Source organism: Rhipicephalus microplus, chromosome 5 (assembly GCF_043290135.1).
Source record: "Rhipicephalus microplus isolate Deutch F79 chromosome 5, USDA_Rmic, whole genome shotgun sequence".
Classification (NCBI taxonomy): Eukaryota; Metazoa; Arthropoda; class Arachnida; order Ixodida; family Ixodidae; genus Rhipicephalus; species Rhipicephalus microplus.
The window spans coordinates 79,247,702-79,266,162 of NC_134704.1; the positions used below are offsets into that span (position 1 = coordinate 79,247,702).

Below are 18,461 nucleotides of genomic sequence, written 5' to 3' on the forward strand. Positions count from 1 at the left end.
CCAAAAGACGAAAGGAAAGTGAAGAAAATCAGCGAACTATTTTCTAACGCTCTTCTTGACCACCTACGCTATTCGGGCACATCGGTGGACGAAACCCGAAGTCATCAAGGGCCTGTGTTTGTAAGCAGTGAAACATAGGGATAACTTATCGGTTCATCGATGATAATATAGAATATGTGTTTAGAAATAATGGAAGCAATTTACTTCGCGAGAGCTGTACACGCATTATGCAGTCGCTCTGGAAGCGGAAACCAAGAAACAAACTGAGAGTTGGCGTGCTCAGAAGGAATTAGAGTATAGGATGTATACTCTTCATGTGGGACTAACTGAAAGCTGTCAGTGTTTACTTCCCCTATAAACGCTTGAGTTACAACAGTGCTGTGCGAACCTATTAATTTGCTTCGCAAGAAAGGAAGGGAATCAAGAGGTTTGCACAGGCTGTGCTTACACGAGGTGATGACAAATCTCCGGCTCGCCCAATTATGGATCTTGGGTGAAAGCGGCGTCTTTACGAGTTATATGATTGACACATCTTGTGGCGTAGCCGAAAATTGGCACCCCCCCTCCCCCCCCAGCCTGCCTGATTTTCTTTTTTTTATTATTTCGCCATGGCAAACAAACAACGAAATGACACTGCACCACATCCGCCTGTCCGGCCCACACTTCAGATCGAGAGGGTGCACTGACCCCTGCCCCCCAAAAAAGATTTCCGCCCACGAATTTTTTTTTTTTTTTTGTACGGATTCACCGCCTTTCCGGCATACAAAGGGGGTCCTTCGCGGTATCGCATACGACGCTTCTCAGCGATCGAAAGCACCAACTGCACTTAACTATTTGCCGAAGTGTATAAGCACGTTGAGTGAAGATTTGGCACAACGTATCACGTGCCTGGTCAGCGAATAATTCTTGGCAGATACGCAGTTACGTGAAGGGCAAGATGAAGAAAAGAAGCGAATAAGAAAATAATCGTAAGTTAGGAAAATATAACTTAATCGTCAAGTATCATTTTGCTAGATTATATCAGACGGAAGGTTTTATATGGCAAAGCGAAATTTGCAGTGCTTTGAGAATCCATATATATATATATATATATATATATATATATATATATATATATATATATATATATATATATATATATATATATATATATATATATATATATATATATATATATATATATATATATATATATATATACACCCTTTGTGATAAAGACGTCATGATTCCATGCGAGCCGCAGCGATAAAAGGGAGAATATAAAATAACGAAAAATGAAACCGATCGTTACGAAATACAGATTTCGTAACGATTTGTTTCATTCCCCAATCTCTTCCGTCCTCTTGCTTTCTGTCTGAAATTTCGGAAGATCTAAGTATTGGAGCTATAGGTGATACGCACGTATACGCGCTGAAAAATTTAGCATCACCGAAGAAACTTCTTTAAATTACTTTATCTACGCACGTAAAAAAAACGAAAAAATAGCTTCATGGACTGCATGCACCCGAAAGAGTGAAGGACTTGAGCAGAGTTTCTTCAGACTGTAAGATTTTTTCTTCTTGATAAGAAACGATATTACACATGAGGATGCTTGAAAAATAAAATGTTTGCTTGTTGCGTTTGCTTATTACTGTTACGCTGTTTGTTTATTAGACAAGCGCCTTGCTCTGCGTTTCTCTCACGTCCTTTCCATTTTGCCGTCTCTTCATGCCGCAGTTGCGAAGCAACTAAGCCATGTACTTAGTCTTTGTTTAGTTTACCGTATAACTTTCGCGCAACAACGGAATCTTGTTGGGGTTATAACGCGCATCACGTGTTTGAAATTTACTGAATTTTTTATAACGCGCCCTCGTTTCTCTGCAACGTGCACCTGCGCGCGTCCTTTATGGTCACAGAAAAGTTTTTTTTTTTTTGTTTTTAATGAGCGACTTAGTTCATTTTGATCAGACACGCGAGACAAAGGAATGCGCAACAAAGTTTGTGAGGTGTGACGACTGCTCATTAGATATACCCCAAAATGTATAATACTCCATGGACGACAGCTATTATGTAGGTTCACAAAGGAAGGGTCTATAGCTGCACGGAACAAGCTGAGTATGCGTGGGCCCACGATTAAATTCGGTTCAGTTTCATGATTTTATCCACTGCTTGAACTACACATGGAATAGATGCATTGGACCCCAGTGTAAATCAAATCGAGTGAGTAAACGTATCGGAAGGTTACAAAATGTCAAAACTAAAAACAATGTAACTACAATGGAGCTGAAATATAGTGAGCAAAGAAAGAGTGACTCGATTAAAAAAAAGAAAAAAAATGATTTACATTCCGTAAACGTTCAGCATGTAGTTTTTCTTTCATCTGCAAAGTGCCACTGGATGCCAGAGAAAATTATAGCGCGTGAATAAACTCTGCACAAGGTTGTACAATGTCAGAGCTAAGAACAAAGCAGCTACACTGGAGTGCGAAGTGAACAAATAAAGAGTAACTCGATATTAAAAACTGCATCCAGCCCATAAACTTTCAGCATTGTGATTTTCGTCCATCTGAAAAGTGCCAATAACTTGTTACTTGAGTTGAGAAATTCATTGTCGCACGCCTTGTTTTGTCTTACTTTGATTTGAATATGTAATAACACAGGCGCGCAGCTTAAACGTTCCCGCTCCTTGTGCTACTTCCGCACCGCATGAAATTTGCATCAATTACCACGTTTTCTTTCTTTGTTTTTCGCAGAGGGGGCTATACATCTACTGCGGAGTGATTCGATCGGCGAGCGGTTATATATACACTCGCCCCCGAGTCCCACGAATGCCTATTTCCGTAAATGAGAACAAGCGCGGTCCGAGGCTGGAAAATCGGCCGCGTTCCCGACGCGCGGTTTGCAGCGCCGCGAAGCTGGTCCGAGTGAAACAACTCGGCTTATGCATTCCAACCCCCTGACCGACCCCCTGGCCCTCACCGCAGCCTCTCCCAAATCCCATCATGAGGTCACCAAGGTGAGAGGGCGGATGTAGTCCAGTTCCGGGCAGCCGGTGGTCGAATGCAAACCCCGCAGGCGCTACATTACATAGCTACAGATAATTGAACCAACGTCCACCAAACGACCAACCAAGCACTGCGAAGAAGTTTTGGATTGCCGCGGACAAACGTGCGTATATTGGGCGCTGCATGCCATAGCGCGCGCCGCGGCGGCATAGCGGACCGCGGCGTCTGTGCGGAATGCGCGGCTGCGCATGCGCCGTCTATCGGCTTGCGCGCGGGTCATTCCCCGCCGGCGGCGGCGTTGGAGTGTTTATTGTCGGGTGGGACTGTGCTGGAGGCGGCCGTTGTGTACACTAAAGCGTGCGGCGATAGCGGATACACGCCGAGCCAAATGGTGAGTACAAACTCGGAGCCCCAACTCGGCGCGCATGAAGCCAGAGGTGCGCAGCCGCGCTGCAGGCCAGCGTTGGTCTGCTTCTTCCGCGACCTCGTCACAATGGCGGCGTTTCTTGTTCGGGACTAGGCGTGCGGACCAGAGGAGAAGCGAGCGCTCGGCCACGGCATGCACGCTCTCGACGTCCGGTTTCCTCGTAGCTCTGAAGTATGTGTTAGCGCCTTTCACGGCGCTAGGAGTGGATGGTTTATGGCGTCTTGTGCGATAGGAGCGCGTCGAGCAACTCGTGTGGGTTCCCACTTAAACTTTTGATTGGTGAGTTTTGGGTGTCACTTGGCTTCTCAAAGTACTCATTTTGGTTCTCTGCCTTTCGTATAGAAGCGTGAGTGAGTGTCTTCACTCCCTACTTCCCGGATTGCGACCGATCGCTATTGCGGTAAAATTTGGCTCCAGAAAATCGGAAAATCGGAACGCATGGTAGTAACGGTCCCAGATGAGATCTCCGTATGCACGCGCTGCACGTAACTGGGTGCAACGATTTTACTGCGGAATGGAACACGATTGTTGCGCTTTAGTGTTGTGGTTAGCGTCTACCAGTGCGCCGAAAATGTTAAAAGCGTCTGCGCGTCATATCGTTACGAGGCCACGAAGCCTTTGATCGGTGTTTTTGGTTTCGTCTATCGGTTGTTCGCAGGTGATCGCGAGTCGGGAACAAAGATTGAGCGAATCCCCGAAAGCGTGACGAAATCCTGGGGAGGAGGCGCCCGACAAAGACAGCTGACTGCGCTCCGATATTAGTTGGCGTGTATCGAACTCGCGTTTTCGCGGCTTTTGCCCATGACGCAGTTGCCAGAATTTTCGCGCGGATCCCTCAATCAGGGTAATAAGGACGTAAGCGTGGTTCCGTTTTTCCACGCCCTCTCCGAAGCGCGCCGAGTGGTTAAACATGCGGTCGTTCTAATCACGTATTCGCGTTCGTTCGGCGTCCAGTAGTGCCCGCAATGATCAATGTGCCTACGTGTGCTGTTGACTGTGAGATTTCACTCTTAACACGGTACACAAAAGAGCCGTAACGTTCTTGCACTGGTTGGTACCTCGCCTCTAGTTCACTGCAGTAATTAACCCATACTCACGATGCTGGCGTGGTCTCTCGCTACGTATTGGAAAACAAATCACGTGCTGCTGTCGGTATTGCGTAGCGACCTACATTTACGTAGGCTTCAAGTAGCCAATGTGTGCGACAAAGAACCGCAACTACGTGGCGTTGGAGAACAATGCGTGCCTCCGCAGGCGCGATCGTAGAGTCTTTATCTGTTTGCTCACGCCAATAGTTCGCGTTCTTTGCTCACGAAAGAATATCTGGCGCGATTAGAATTCTCCGAGGAATTGAAAGGAAACAAAAAATGCCATGCGGGATATGAATGAGGGGTGTCTTAGTACCATTCTCGCTCTCGGGTCGCAACAATTTCGAATTTTTCTTATGAAAGCACCTGCGCCGACTTGCATTCCTAAAGTGTACCGAGGCCATGCAGCCAAATAGCGTATGACCGTGTAACCATCCGTCAGTGAAATTGATTTTTTATTTTAAAAGTTTTTTTCTGTCTTTCCACTAGTGAAAGCACAAGGCAGTTATATAACAGGCTAGATAGCGGGAAGCAACGTGTGCCCTAACAGCTGCAGTGCTTGCCACATGAGGCAATATTTGGAAATTTTATTTCGCTTTATTTACCCGAAATAGTGTGACATTGTACGCTTCACGCTGTGCTAAGCGTGCAAGCATCTAGACATAAGCCTAATAAGGCATGTTTGCATTTCTTGTTTTTTATTTTCGTTTGTGCTGGCTTGACACTGAAAAGCTTCATGATCAATAATTATACGTATATCGCCTGAAATGATGCACAGTGTGTTAATATTCACAAATTGTTTGCCAAATGTTGTCTTAGTTGCCAACGTACACTTATTTTTAAGCTTTGTCAAGTATGTGAAATATTTGTTGTTTTATGTGTCCCTTTAAGGAAATTGGTTGGGATGGTTTGGCCAGCTGATGTCACATTTAAACTTTGTTGCAAAGGATTACTTCATGGAGCAGGTATCATTGCTCTGATAGTAAGCATTACCAACTGAGTGGATGTTACAACGTTTCCACTAAACTTATCATTCTTGCTGATGCAATTTGGGCCCCGCCTTAGCGATGGAGTATAAAGTGCAACGATTCATGACCGCCTTGTGCTGGTGCAAAATAGCTGACGCATAAAATTTAACAGTTCCTAGAGAGTTTGGAATTCCTTTGAGAGCAACACAGCCCAGAACCATCTTTTAGTGCACACGCTAGTAATTGTTTTAAACAATGAATGGGGGTGCCTGCTGGGCTCCTCTTAACTTGTTATCAATAACAATGCGCTGCCCTACATTAAAAAAAAAAAAAACTGAATGCTGATTTCAGCAAGGTTCGAAACCTTAAAAGGAAAAGTAGTGGTCCAAATACAAAAAAAAATACGTCAATGTTCATGAGAAGGCGTTTATAGAAAACTGTTTTCGCGAAAACCTCCATTAAACTTCCTTAGAGGAAGGCCGAACGTCTGACGCCGAGCGTGTCTCTTGGGGTGCAGACAAAAGAGTTGGGGTACATGGATGCCCGTGGGATGGAGGCGTTCCCTTGGGGACTTCCTCCATGAAGTTCGTTGGAACCGGGCTTCACTCTCTTCTATCTTCGTGCATACAGCGGTCTTGGAAAGCCTGCTTGCAATGTCTGACCTTTGTGATTGGTAACTTTGCTCAGTGCTAGCTGCATTCCAACGTTTTGAAAATGATTGCCCGAGGCAAGGCTGTTTTGGTGCGGCAGGGCTCCATTTCAGTCATTGTTTTTTTCTTTTTCACGCTTGGTTCAACGAAAAATGGAAAGGGGGCTGCTGGAGTGAGGAGGTAGTGCGACATCTAATTTAATATGCTAAAAGCCCCCTGTAGATGTTTTCAGGTGAAACTGCATTTCTTATCGAACACACCAGCCCAACCATATTCATGCATGGGCGTCTACTCAAGCATGGTTCGTTTAGTAACATTTGACTTGAGTATTCTCGGGAGCCTCCGCTACTGATCGACAGTGTTTTATGACCACACCGATGAAGTGGAAATTTCAAAGCCTCCTGTAACACGTACAGTGCTCGCAGATTGAAAGGGATAATTTGTAGCTAAGAAATGCATATACTTTTCACATTACACTGCTGTGATGCTCTGTCATAAAGGTCCGCAATAATGGTGTGCGAAGTATTTCACAGGGGTCTATATAGCTGTAGTAGGATGCTGGAGCAAAACGGAAAATTGCAGCTTGCAGCACATTTCGTACCATTTAGCAGCTGATACTTGGGGGGGGGGGATTGTAATTTCACTGCACATTCTTAATGCAGGCACGATGTAGTACTTATTACGATGCATTATTGCTTTAGTGTCACTTGCGTGAGGAGCTGGATTTCGTGTGAGCTTTTCTTTTTTAAATGTTTTATTAATTTTAGTGCCACATCACTTGGAAAGTCTATGAATTCCAATACCTGTGCGAAAACGCAAAGACTTGCACGCTCCTTTCAGGGCATGTTAGTCAAGTGTCAAAATAAGTATGTCATTGAGTGTATGGGCAGGGCTACATGTTCAAGTAACCATTTTCAGGTTAGAAAAAACACATCTGTGATTCGCATTTGTTCAGGAGATCGTGCGGGGAATTTCCACATATTGCAAGCACATATAGCAGGAAAGAATGATGGAATTGGCATGCTCAGGGCATTAGCGTGAAAAGTAAAATTTAAAACAAAATATATTCTGAAAGCTCTGTTGTGTTTGAGTCCGTTACCTGAAAAAAAAAAAAGGGGGAAGTAGGTTATCGCAGTTGCATGCATTGTTACTGGTTCCCTGTTCACGGCGCATATGTGATTCTGCAGAAAGGTTCACCGCCACAAGAACTGCAAAATAGTAAAAAAAAAAAGGGGGGGGGGGGGGGAATAGATTTACCGCATTGGTGATGCTACGAATGTGAACGTCACAGTTTGAAATGAGGCTAGATGAGAAAGAATGTAAACAGCTGGAAAAAAGTGTGTGTGTACTGGATATTGCAAATTTATTTTATTGTGGGAGCCTCTACTTTCAAAACATGGAATTATGTGTCAAAAGCTGCATCCACCTGCGTGGTGCTTTTTTTTTTTATATGGCTGCTGCTGTGACGAAAATTCGGCGCCGCTGTCTGGTTAGCAAACGTCAAGTGGGAGTATTCTACCTAATCTTGGCGGTATACCGTGCTGTAGTTCTTAAATCTCGGTGCTCTTTGTTTATCAAAGCTGCGCAATCAGCGAAATTTTCAGTAAAGGCAAATTCGAATATGTGAGTGCGAATTAAATATTTCTCGAATACGTCCTGAATACTTTTCAAATACTAATTTTTTATGAGATAGCAACATGAAAGTGTTTCTTTTCGCTAGGTTGAGGAAGCCACCGGCAATGTGGTGTTTCATGTCTGTCTTTTTAAGATTGAATCAATGCAGAGACCGAATTGTATTTATGTGCATGATTTAGTGTAACCAAAGTGTTGCAATCACTTGACACGTGAAAGGCAAGGACGCTATTTTCTCGGCCTCTCCTGCTCTTTCAGCCTCTGTGGAAGCCCAACCGATGTGGTGGATAAGAACGTGCTCCCTCAGACTCCTCCAAATATGCCTCGTAGACATCAATTATATAAGGCTCGACTTAAATTTTAGATGCTAAAAACTTTGGCGTCTGATTTCTGGTACTTCCTGCTCTAATTTCAGGTTTAAAACTGCATTACCGTACTTCTGCCATAGCTATCAGATAGCAGGTTGTCAAAATAATTATGAGCTCCCACCCTCTACAGAAAGCCTTGTAACGATGTTGTGGTTTTGTCATAACACTAATATTTGTTTAGACCCAACTTGTCATCTCCCTGCAACCATGCCCCGCCACAGTGGTCTAGTAGCTAAGGTACTCGGCTGCTGACCCACAGGTCACAGGATCAAATCCCGGCTGCGGCGGCTACATTTCCGATGGAGGCGTAAATGCTGTAGGTCCGTGTGCTCAGATTGGGGTGCATTTTAAAGAACTCCAGCTGGTCGAAATTTCTGGAGTCCTACGGCGTCTCTCATAATCAAGTGGTGGTTTTAGAACGTTAAACCCCACGTATCAATCAATCTATCCCTGCAAACACGATTATCTATATTTAAATTCTTAGATGATAAAAGCAGTTATTTGAACATCTTATGTTTCAGTAATTATAATAATAAGGATAATGCATTAGTGGTAAAACTCTTAATCTCCAGGTTGCTCTAAAATCTGGTTAATTATGTTTTCTAAGCTGCTTCAAAATAAAGCTTTATCTGTTTTAGAAAAATGCTCTTGAAGGGACACTAAAGAGTCAACCAATTTTTCTCATGCTGGTTAATAAATCTTTTACAGTACCTAATTCGCCACACTTATCACGAGGCTAGGTGAGAAAGAAAACCAGCATAAATAAAATGCGAGGGGAACGCCGGCTGAATGTTTATACACAAATTTTTATGACATGTGCAGTTCCTATCAGTTCCTATTCGTAGCCCCGTCGCAGTGGTCTAGTGGCTAAGGTACTCGGCTGTTGGCCTGCAGGTCGCAGGATTGAATCCCGGCTGCGGCGACGGCATTTTCGATAGAAGCGAAAATGCTGTAGGCCTGTGCGCTCTGATTGGGGTGCACATTAAAGAACCCCAACTGGTCAAAATTTCCCGTGCCCTCCACTACGGCGTCTCTCATAATCATATGGTGATTTTGGAATGTTAAACTCCATATATCTATTAAATCAATCAGTTTTTGTGGCTAGAAATTAAGCATGCTGTCTTCTTAGGGGGCTGGAGACTTTGCATGCCAAGCTTCAGGGACTTTCGTTGAGCGAATGTTACCAAAATATGAAGAATGCGCTGAAATTTATGATGTCTCGTGAAGATTTTGGTGTGAAATTTAAAATTGATACTCGCCCTAATTTTTTCATCTATTATTAAAGCTATGATGGTGAAAAAAACAATATTAGAGGTTTCAGAGAAAGTTATCAATTAATTTGCTTCGCTCGAGTGTCCCTTCAATTGGCATTGGACTGCCACACGCTTTGCATGAATCTTTCCTGTAAATTTGTCCAAGAAAGCATACTAGAAAATTCATTTTTGGCGTCTATCTTTCATTTTTTGTTTTTAGCCACGTGTTGTTGGTTTCCGTCTTCTCTGGCCATGTCTGTCGCTTCAGTAGGAACATCTGCTTAGGTCGGTGTCCTGTTGCGTTGGCGGACATGGCGTGCGACTCGGAAGGCTACTGTAAATAAGCTTCAGTGCAAGTGCTTGACAAATGCCCGGAGCAATTGTTATTTCGAGCTCTGATGCCACAGATAAATCTTGTCGAAGATGACAGTGCACAGCGTTCTTGCAGTAGCGTGCGGTGTTATCGTTTATCTCCTCTGCAGTGAGCAAATATGTTAGCCCCTCTGCAGTGAGTAAAGGTGTGTGAGAGCCCCATGCTGAGAGAAGGGATGGCTGCGCCCAACTTCCGCCTTTGCTCCATGAAGTACTGCTGAAATGCGCAAGAGTTTGAAACGGGTTTTACTCTGTCCCGCTGTTCTGTGTTCCAATGTGCGAATGATGCATTGTGAGTTAGTATTGGATGCGAGTGCTAGGTGCAGCATTCTAGTGCTGCAGCACTTGTGTTATCGGAGGGCATGGACCGTCCCTTCTTTGTGTCGCAGTGATTGTCGTCGTGCAGTCACTGTGATCTCGCTGCTGTTGATGCAATTCTCCTTGCCATGCTGTCGTTGCATGTTTCAGTGAAGAGAATTCATGCAGAATTTATATAGATTCATGCTTAGTTTTGAGATTTGGACATAGTTGAGGGAGTCATCACAGTCAAGTTCGAAACTGCAGAATCACAATAACATCTTTTTTTTTTATTGCACAGGGAAGCTGACTTGGCAGAGTTGCATAGGACCCAGGGGCTGGTGTGACGCCTTCTGGTCTGTGATGTAGCCACATAAATCCGTGGCGTCATCATTTGAGAGGACAGATGGTAAGCACATTGACTCTGTTGAAAGTGAAGTCGGCTGGTTTGCATTTCACACATGTACTGCTTTTGCACAGTGTGTACAATTAAGGTTGCTTGATATAATAGTTGGTATCCTAAGGGACCCTTCATAGTTCTATTTCACTTTCCACTGACAAGAGCCTAAGTGTAGGAATGTAATTATGTTGTAGGGAGGGACACCAATGCAAAATAGCAAATTTGTTCAGACCTATAACGTGTTATATTAAATCTCTATTGTCGGTCGGTTATTTTGCCACTGCAGGCCAACCGTGAAAAAAAAAAGATGAATGTAGAGTTATTTTGTAGAGAAATTCCAGCACCTGAGGGCCGTTGTGACATTGTGGATTTCAATAGAATTGTCAGCATGAGCTAGAAGAGGTAATGTAGGAACCTCTAGTTCGTTATAGCCACCTGCATATATATATATTATTGCACATTTTTTCACTTGTCAAGCGACTTATTGCAGCACGAATGGTGCTTCAGCCATTGTGAAAAAGTATTTTATTGACATGAGAAAAAATTGTTTTTTTTCCTTTAATATGCTTTGAATTGTTATGGTGCCATGAACTGAGTAATATGACGTGGCTCACCCTTCAGTAAATTAAAGTATACCTGCTTATTACATAGTGACGCCAAGTCGCCTTGTGAAAAACATTGCCTCCTTGTGTAGGCATTTGCACGGGCACTCAAAATGGGCATTGGTCCCCCACCCCCCACTTTTTAGACAAAATCCTTCCAACAGCCATGCCTCGCTGTTATGAAGTTTTATCTAACATCTGCATTGATGTCCCTCACTGAATTTGTGAAAGCTACCAAGCGATCTGCCACTTCACTCTGGCCTTTACAGCTGCATGAAAACTGCCACATGTTTTATATTACTTTTGTCTTGCTGTGGCTCTCGAATTTTTAGTTTTAGTGGATTATTTAACACTGTTAAATTTCTTACCTATTTACACTTGCAGCGAAGCTGAGAATTTTGTACTGATTCCAAGAAATAGCAGTCTGTGGCAGTGTTCTGGACTGAAATAATCCCTCTATGAATAGGTTTCTTCAGAATTCTCCAATTAGTGCAGCAAAACTTGAAAATCTGCCAGTATAAAAAGAGGGAGAGAGAAGAAGGAGAGCATGAAAAAAAACTAAAAGGAAGATGTTTTAAGCTATTTTTTTAACTCTGAATTTCCAGGACCCCCTTTTCTCATTTACTCTACCACAAGTAATTCCAAGTTGCTGTATGAAAAAGCTGAACAGATGTGTGGTGTGACAATAGACTCCTTGAGTGGTCTTTTTAAACTGAGCAACTTGCAGAAAGCAATTTGAACTTCTTAACAATGGAGTAACTAAAAGTTGAAAAGTCATTACCAGGAGCTTGTGGCAAAGTACTGGGCGGCCAACATTGGAGCCATGCGGTGCTGTGAAACATTCCTAGTGACTTGCAGCGCATAAGCCAGTAATTGTGGTTTTACATTCACCATTTCGTGAACACAAAGTGTCAGATTGTGTCAGCAACATTAAATGCGTATGAGTGAATAGTTTTTTGTGGTGCCGCGTAGAGCTGTGACATCACCTTGATTGGGAGCACTCACAGTACTGGATTAGGTGTATTATGGTGAGGCCGGGTCGAGCTGTTAATTTTCTTGAGGTTGCACTCCCAAGCCCAGCCTGTCCTTTAATCTATTTCGCTGTGTCTTCTGGCATTTCTTGTGTCCAGCATTCCTTGGACAACAATTCCGGGGTGATGCTGTTTGTAATGGTACCATTCCTTTTCTGCTTAGCCAGGAGGAGTGCTAACTTCTCCTGAGTTAACTATTGTGGTCATGATAAATTTAAAACAATGCTTAATGCACGAGAGGAAAAAGAGAAAGAACTGACATGCATGGTGCTGAACTTGCAACTGGCTTTGTTGAAAAAGATATGCTGCTGCTCTTTTAAAGCATTAAAAGCGAGCATGCATGCTCGTTGTCAAAAACCATTCATTCGTCATTTCTGAGGCACTGCTTTGTGGGAGCTCACTGGTCGATATCTGAAAAGCCTCCGCCACTTCTATTGTGAACAAACAAGATTTTAGCAAAAAAAAAAAAAAAATGGCACACATTGGCATTCAAAACAGCATTTGACCTGGTTAGTTTATTTTCTTCCTGTTTACTCATGGTGCTCCAATATACCAATTGCAAGTTAAGCATTGTGTGTGTCTGTTTTTCTTCGAGTGTGTTAAGTGCTGTTTCATAATTATCATGGAAACTTACTGATTTGCCAAACCTGCCTATCTTTAGTTTATTAGAGCCAGCCAACGGGGGATAGCGTGTGCTAAGAGTGAGCTTTCTAGTGCAGTTCCTATATCCACTTCATTTTAAGGAATTTGACATCGCATTGTCACAGTGGCTCTTTCCTTCTTACATCTCTATGATGAACTGTAAAACGAGGTGTGTAGCTTCCCCATTCTGCAGTACTATGAACAGTTCTGTGACACGGGAAACTCTTCTGGCAATGCCCAATCACCAATAAAACAAATAAAATGAGTGAAAGCAGTACAGCGTACTGATGATGGGGACTTTAAACTGCAGCATTCAGAGGAGCAGGATGACAGCCAACGGGGAATAGCGTGTGCTAAGAGTGAGCTTTCTAGTGCAGTTCCTATATCCTCTTCATTTTAAGGAATTTGACATCGCATTGTCACAGTGGCTCTTTCCTTCTTACATCTCTATGATGAACTGTAAAACGAGGTGTGTAGCTTCCCCATTCTGCAGTACTATGAACAGTTCTGTGACACGGGAAACCCTTCTGGCAATGCCCAATCACCAATAAAACAAATAAAATGAGTGAAAGCAGTGCAGTGTACTGATGATGGGGACTTTAAACTGCAGCATTCAGAGGAGCAGGATGACCGGTAGCAGTGAAGACCCCATGGGTCGCCCGTGACGATGGTGTGGAGTGTGCTGCTCCTGGGCGTGCTTGTGGGCCAGGCCTGGGCGGCGCACTATGTGTCGGCTGACGACTGTGACTGGCGCACAGGCCCGTCTTCCCCTGAAGTGGCCCTGCGGTGTCGTTTGCAAGCTCTTCGCACTGGCCCCGACAGCACAAACTTCAGCCTCATCCAGCCTGACCACACAACTAGCCTCACAGTGTTGTGCAGTGCCCTGTTCACCGAGAGTCACCTTGGCAATGCAACATTCAGCAGCTTGCGCTCCTTGCGTGCCCTGCACTTAGAACAGTGTAAGATATCTGAGGTGCCCGAGAGAGCGTTTGCGGGACTGACCGAGTTGCGAAACTTAACTGTGCGGACTTACAATGGGGACTGGGGGGCGCTGTCCTTGGCGCTGGCGCCGCGGGCTTTCGAGGGCCTCGGTCTTCTGCAGCGGCTGGACCTTGGTCACAACAATATAGTCTCACTGCCTCCAACGGGCCTGTGCAGTCTACGGCAGCTACGCTCACTCAACCTGACGCACAATGCTCTCGAGACGGTGGCTGGACTAGGCTGCCTTGGTGCCCTTTCTGAGCTGGATATGTCGCACAACCGGCTGCGTCAACTAGACGATGGGGTTCTTGCCGCCCTAGGAAGTCTACGCTCACTTCGGCTGCGCCATAACCGGCTGGACCGGCTTGCACCCGCTGCCCTGGCAGGGTTGGCGCAGTTACAGCTTCTGGACCTTTCGCACAACCAACTGAGCGGTGGGCTGCCGCCGGGGCTGCTTGGTGGCACAGATCTCCGAGAGCTCTACCTACAGAACAACACACTCAGCCTATTATCACCGCGCACATTTTCCGGTCTTGAGCAGCTTGTCATCTTGAACTTGAGCCGAAATCATCTCTCCAGTGATGGCATCACTCATGACACATTTGCAGACCTCATCCGCCTCGTCATTCTGGACCTTAGCCGTAATCAGCTGAGGCAAGTGAATGGAAGCACATTCCAGTCCCAGTACAGCCTTCAAATTTTGCATCTGGAACATAATTTAATTGAAAATGTTGATGACAATGCTTTCTCCTCTCTCTACAACCTTCACACACTCATGTTGAGTGACAACAGGTTGAGCCATCTTAGTGTTTTCACCCTCAACGGCCTCTATGTGCTTATCAACTTGGCTCTGGACCATAATAGGCTGGAGAATATTCATTTAGATGGTTTTCGTAACTGCAGCAGCTTGCAAGACTTGCAGCTATCGTCCAACAGATTGTCAAGCATTCCAGATGCACTTCAGTACTTGCATTACCTCATCAGTCTAGACCTGTCAGACAACCGTATCGCGAGTGTATCTAATGCCACCTTGTCAGGAATGCCAAACCTACACATTTTACGTTTGGCTGGAAACCGAATAGGCAACATGACCAAAGGCACCTTTCAGTCACTGCATTCACTCCGACGACTTGACTTATCCAACAACCAGATAGCTAACCTAGAACATGGCATCTTTGATGATGCCTCAGCCCTGAATGTGATTTTACTTAATGACAATCTCCTTGAAGACATCAATGGACTTTTTATGAACTTGGCACACTTACGCTTACTCAACGTCTCGAGCAATAGTATTGCATGGTTTGATTATGCTCTGGTGCCTCGCCAGCTAAAGCACTTAGACATTCACCAGAATGACATTGAGGCTCTAGGCAACTACTACGAGTTGGAGGACAAGATGCATCTGAAGATACTTGACGCGTCAAGCAATCACATTCGTGAAATCAATGCCGGTTCTTTTCCAAATCAAGTTGAAATGATCAACCTTAGCAACAACCGCATCAGCATTATTCACCCCTTTACATTCATGATAAAGCACAACCTGACCAAGGTAAACCTTACCCAGAATCGTCTACAGAACCTGGACATCAATGCATTCCGCCTAAAACCCACGAAGTCAGCCCTGCCAGAGTTTTGGATAGCCGAAAACATTTACTTTTGTGACTGCAGCATGGAGTGGCTGCAGAGAATCAATAGCTTGGATGGTCAGTATCCTCAAGTAATGGACCTAGCGAAAGTTGTTTGCCAAATGCCGTTTGGCCGGCGCAGACCTCGTTTGTTACTCAGCGAAGCCAATTCGTCCGACTTTCTCTGCAAGTACAAAAGCCACTGTTTTGCATTGTGCCACTGCTGCGAGTTTGATGCCTGTGACTGTGAGATGGTGTGTCCTGAGAACTGCACCTGCTACTCAGACCAGACGTGGAACAGCAACATTGTAGACTGCAGCTTCACTGCCCACAGCACCATTCCTTCACGCATCCCTATGGATGTGACTGAACTGTACTTGGATGGAAATGATATGACCCACCTCTCAAGCCACAGCTTCATCGGCCGCAAGAACCTGAAGGCCCTGTACCTCAACAACAGCAACATCCAGAGTCTTCACAACCGCACCTTCAATGGCCTCGTGGGTCTGCAGGTATTGCACCTTGACCACAACAAGATCACTGTGTTGCAGGGATACGAGTTTGAGAACTTGACCAGCCTTCGTGAGCTGCACCTTTCGCACAACCGGCTCTCAAGCCTCAGCAACCGAACGTTCGCGGCTCTGCGGTCACTCGAGGTCTTGCGGCTAGACAACAATTACTTGCTTGAGTTCCCGGTGTGGCAGCTGCGGACCAACACGCTGCTGCGCCACGTGCAGTTGGGCCACAATCCGTGGTCCTGTGGATGCGCCTTCCTGAGCCACTTCCAGGCGTGGGCTCGTGGCAGCCCTCTGCGAGATGCAGCCTCGGTGCGTTGCGGTCGTCGGGGCCCTTTCCTGCTTGAGTTTGATGCTTCGTCGTGTGGAGGTGCCAACGGCACGGGGTGGGCCGAGGCGCCGGCGGCTGGTGCTCAAGAGCCGCACCAGCTGCCACCGGGCCTGGTACCGCTGCTGATTGCAGCACCCTCTGCTGTGGTCCTGGTCCTACTGGGTGCCGTCCTTGCAGCCTGCTACCGACGCCAACTGAAGCTGTGGCTGCACAGTCGCTGCGGCTTGCGTCTCTTCGACCGTGCCTCTGAGTCACCAGAGCGCCTGTTTGACGCCTTTGTCGCTTACTGCCCCAAGGACGAGCCGTTCGTGTCCCAGGTCCTGGCTGCTGAGCTGGAAACGTGTAGCGGTGGTGGAAAGCGACGTCCATTGCGCCTCTGTCTGCGTCACCGCGACCTGGCCGTGCCGGGCTGCGTCGCGGAGGCGGCTGTCGTCGAGGCGGTGCAGTGCAGTCACCGGACAGTTGTGGTCATTTCGGAACAGTTCCTGCGCAGCGAGTGGTGCCGCTTCGAGCTGAAAGCAGCACAGGCGAGCAGCACGCGTAGGCTCATTGCCGTGCTGCTGGATGATGCCGGGCAGGACCAGTGGGACGTCGAGGCTCGCCAGTGTCTTCGTTCTGCTCTCATCCTGCGTTGGGGTGAACGTAGGTTCTGGCAAAAGCTGCGCTATGCGCTGCCAGACCCGCAGAAAGGACCTCCTCAGCGTGGTGGTCTCCCCGAGCCGACAGCGCGTGCCAGTGCCGTCAAACTGGTCTGAACAGTCACAGTGTAGTCTACTCTTTGCCTTAGGGTCGATTTCTACGTTCCTAAAGTCTCCAAACCACTGTTTCGGTGCCGCGGCCTTTTTTGGGGACGGGAGGGGCAACGTGTGTGTGTGGCAGAGCCACCGAGACGCGCACCAAAGTGGCCTAAGACCGATTGTACATAGAGCCGCTGCGGATCTACTTTTGTACAGATGCCTTTTGTTTTTGTCTTGTTTTTCGTCGGTAGCAGGTCCCCGCGTGGACTGACATCATTATGCCGTAGTGATGTAGAGTACAAAGTAGTTGCCTTCTATGTATAGGAGGTATGCTTTGGTGGGTCACCGGACGTCCTGCTAGCATTGAGTCTGTGATATATTAATAAAAGACATGTCGCCAGTGTAGACGATCACGAATCTTTTGTCTCATGCTCGATTACAGCATATTTGATGCAGTGGAGCCTGGTAAGTAACTGGTGCCTCTCACTAGGTGAAAATTGTCTTAATTGTGCCAAAATGAAACACCACCATTACATGGCACGACATATGTGCTGATTCCCGAGAAATTGTGCACCAAGTATGGACAGATAGCCGTGCGAGTGTAAAAAACCAAAATGAAAGCTAGCCATTATGGCCATGTTCATGGCTGCATGCCTATGAAAACAATGGGCTGAATGGAAACTCATTCATGTTAGACCCATAAAAAGGGGGCATATCAGAGGCCATTTGCGAAGCCATATTACATTAGGATAGCGATGTTATGTGCCGCTTATGTTTCACCATTTTTGTTTACACTCTTTTAAGTAGGCTCATGTGTCTGTCTTCCAACATCTCCTCGCAACTTGTCTGTTTGAGGTGCCCGAGTATATGAATCACACCTTGGAACTTCGCAGCGGACATCTTTTTGGCCGTTCCGTCATGCCGATTGACGGCCGTCGATCCAGCCTCGTCTACGCCGCTCAACCCAGCCTCATTGTCGTGGCCTATGAGCGAGGTCCTGGCACTTTCTGCAGAACCGAATGCGTACACGTCTAAAATTGTCGGTCTGAACGCGAGCGCGCCAGCAAGAGCAACCGGCGTGAACCAACCCGTCCTGCTCCGCTTCATACTCTATGTTAGCTGCACATGGTGAACCTACGTAGCATCTTTCTACCTCTCCTCCATAAGGGCTTCACCTCTCGTATGTGTTGCAGTGCGTCAGCGCGTGGGTTTTCCTTTGGGAGAGGGGCATGTGCAGGTTCGCGTGGCACGCGCGTCAATAGGCCACGCGATGCAACGCGTATGCGGTTAAGCTCTAACACTATGAACAACGGATTATTTAAGCGGCTGCATTTCCGATGGAGGCGGAAATGTCGTAGGCCCGTGTGCTCAGATTTGGGTGCACGTTAAAGAACCCCAGGTGGTCAAAATTTCCGGAGTCCTCCACTACGGCGTCTCTCATAATCATATGGTGGTTTTGGGACGTTAAACACTACAAATCAATCAATCAACGGATTATTTAATTGTAACTTTTTGTTACCATTTTGTTAACTTTTTGCTAAATACCCAAGCTGCGATGT

The 18,461-nt window shown here is 45.9% G+C and overlaps 2 protein-coding genes across 2 annotated transcripts in view; one reads left to right on the plus strand and one right to left on the minus strand.

Annotated features, from left to right (window-relative positions):
- por (Protein-serine O-palmitoleoyltransferase por) overlaps window positions 1–4,644 on the minus strand; it is a 73,071-nt gene extending 68,427 nt beyond the window's left edge. The window contains exon 1 of the mRNA XM_075895718.1: window positions 4,508–4,644. The gene's annotated coding sequence lies outside the window, so the exon portion shown is untranslated. The remainder of the gene's footprint in view (window positions 1–4,507) is intronic.
- On the plus strand, window positions 3,242–17,307 carry LOC119174397 (toll-like receptor Tollo). Its single transcript, XM_037425279.2, has 3 exons — window positions 3,242–3,374; window positions 10,340–10,447; window positions 13,324–17,307. Exon 3 carries the CDS (start codon window positions 13,381–13,383, stop codon window positions 16,918–16,920), a length of 3,540 nt encoding a protein of 1,179 aa, XP_037281176.2. The 5' UTR covers window positions 3,242–3,374; window positions 10,340–10,447; window positions 13,324–13,380; the 3' UTR covers window positions 16,921–17,307.
- Window positions 17,308–18,461: the final 1,154 nt, after the last annotated feature.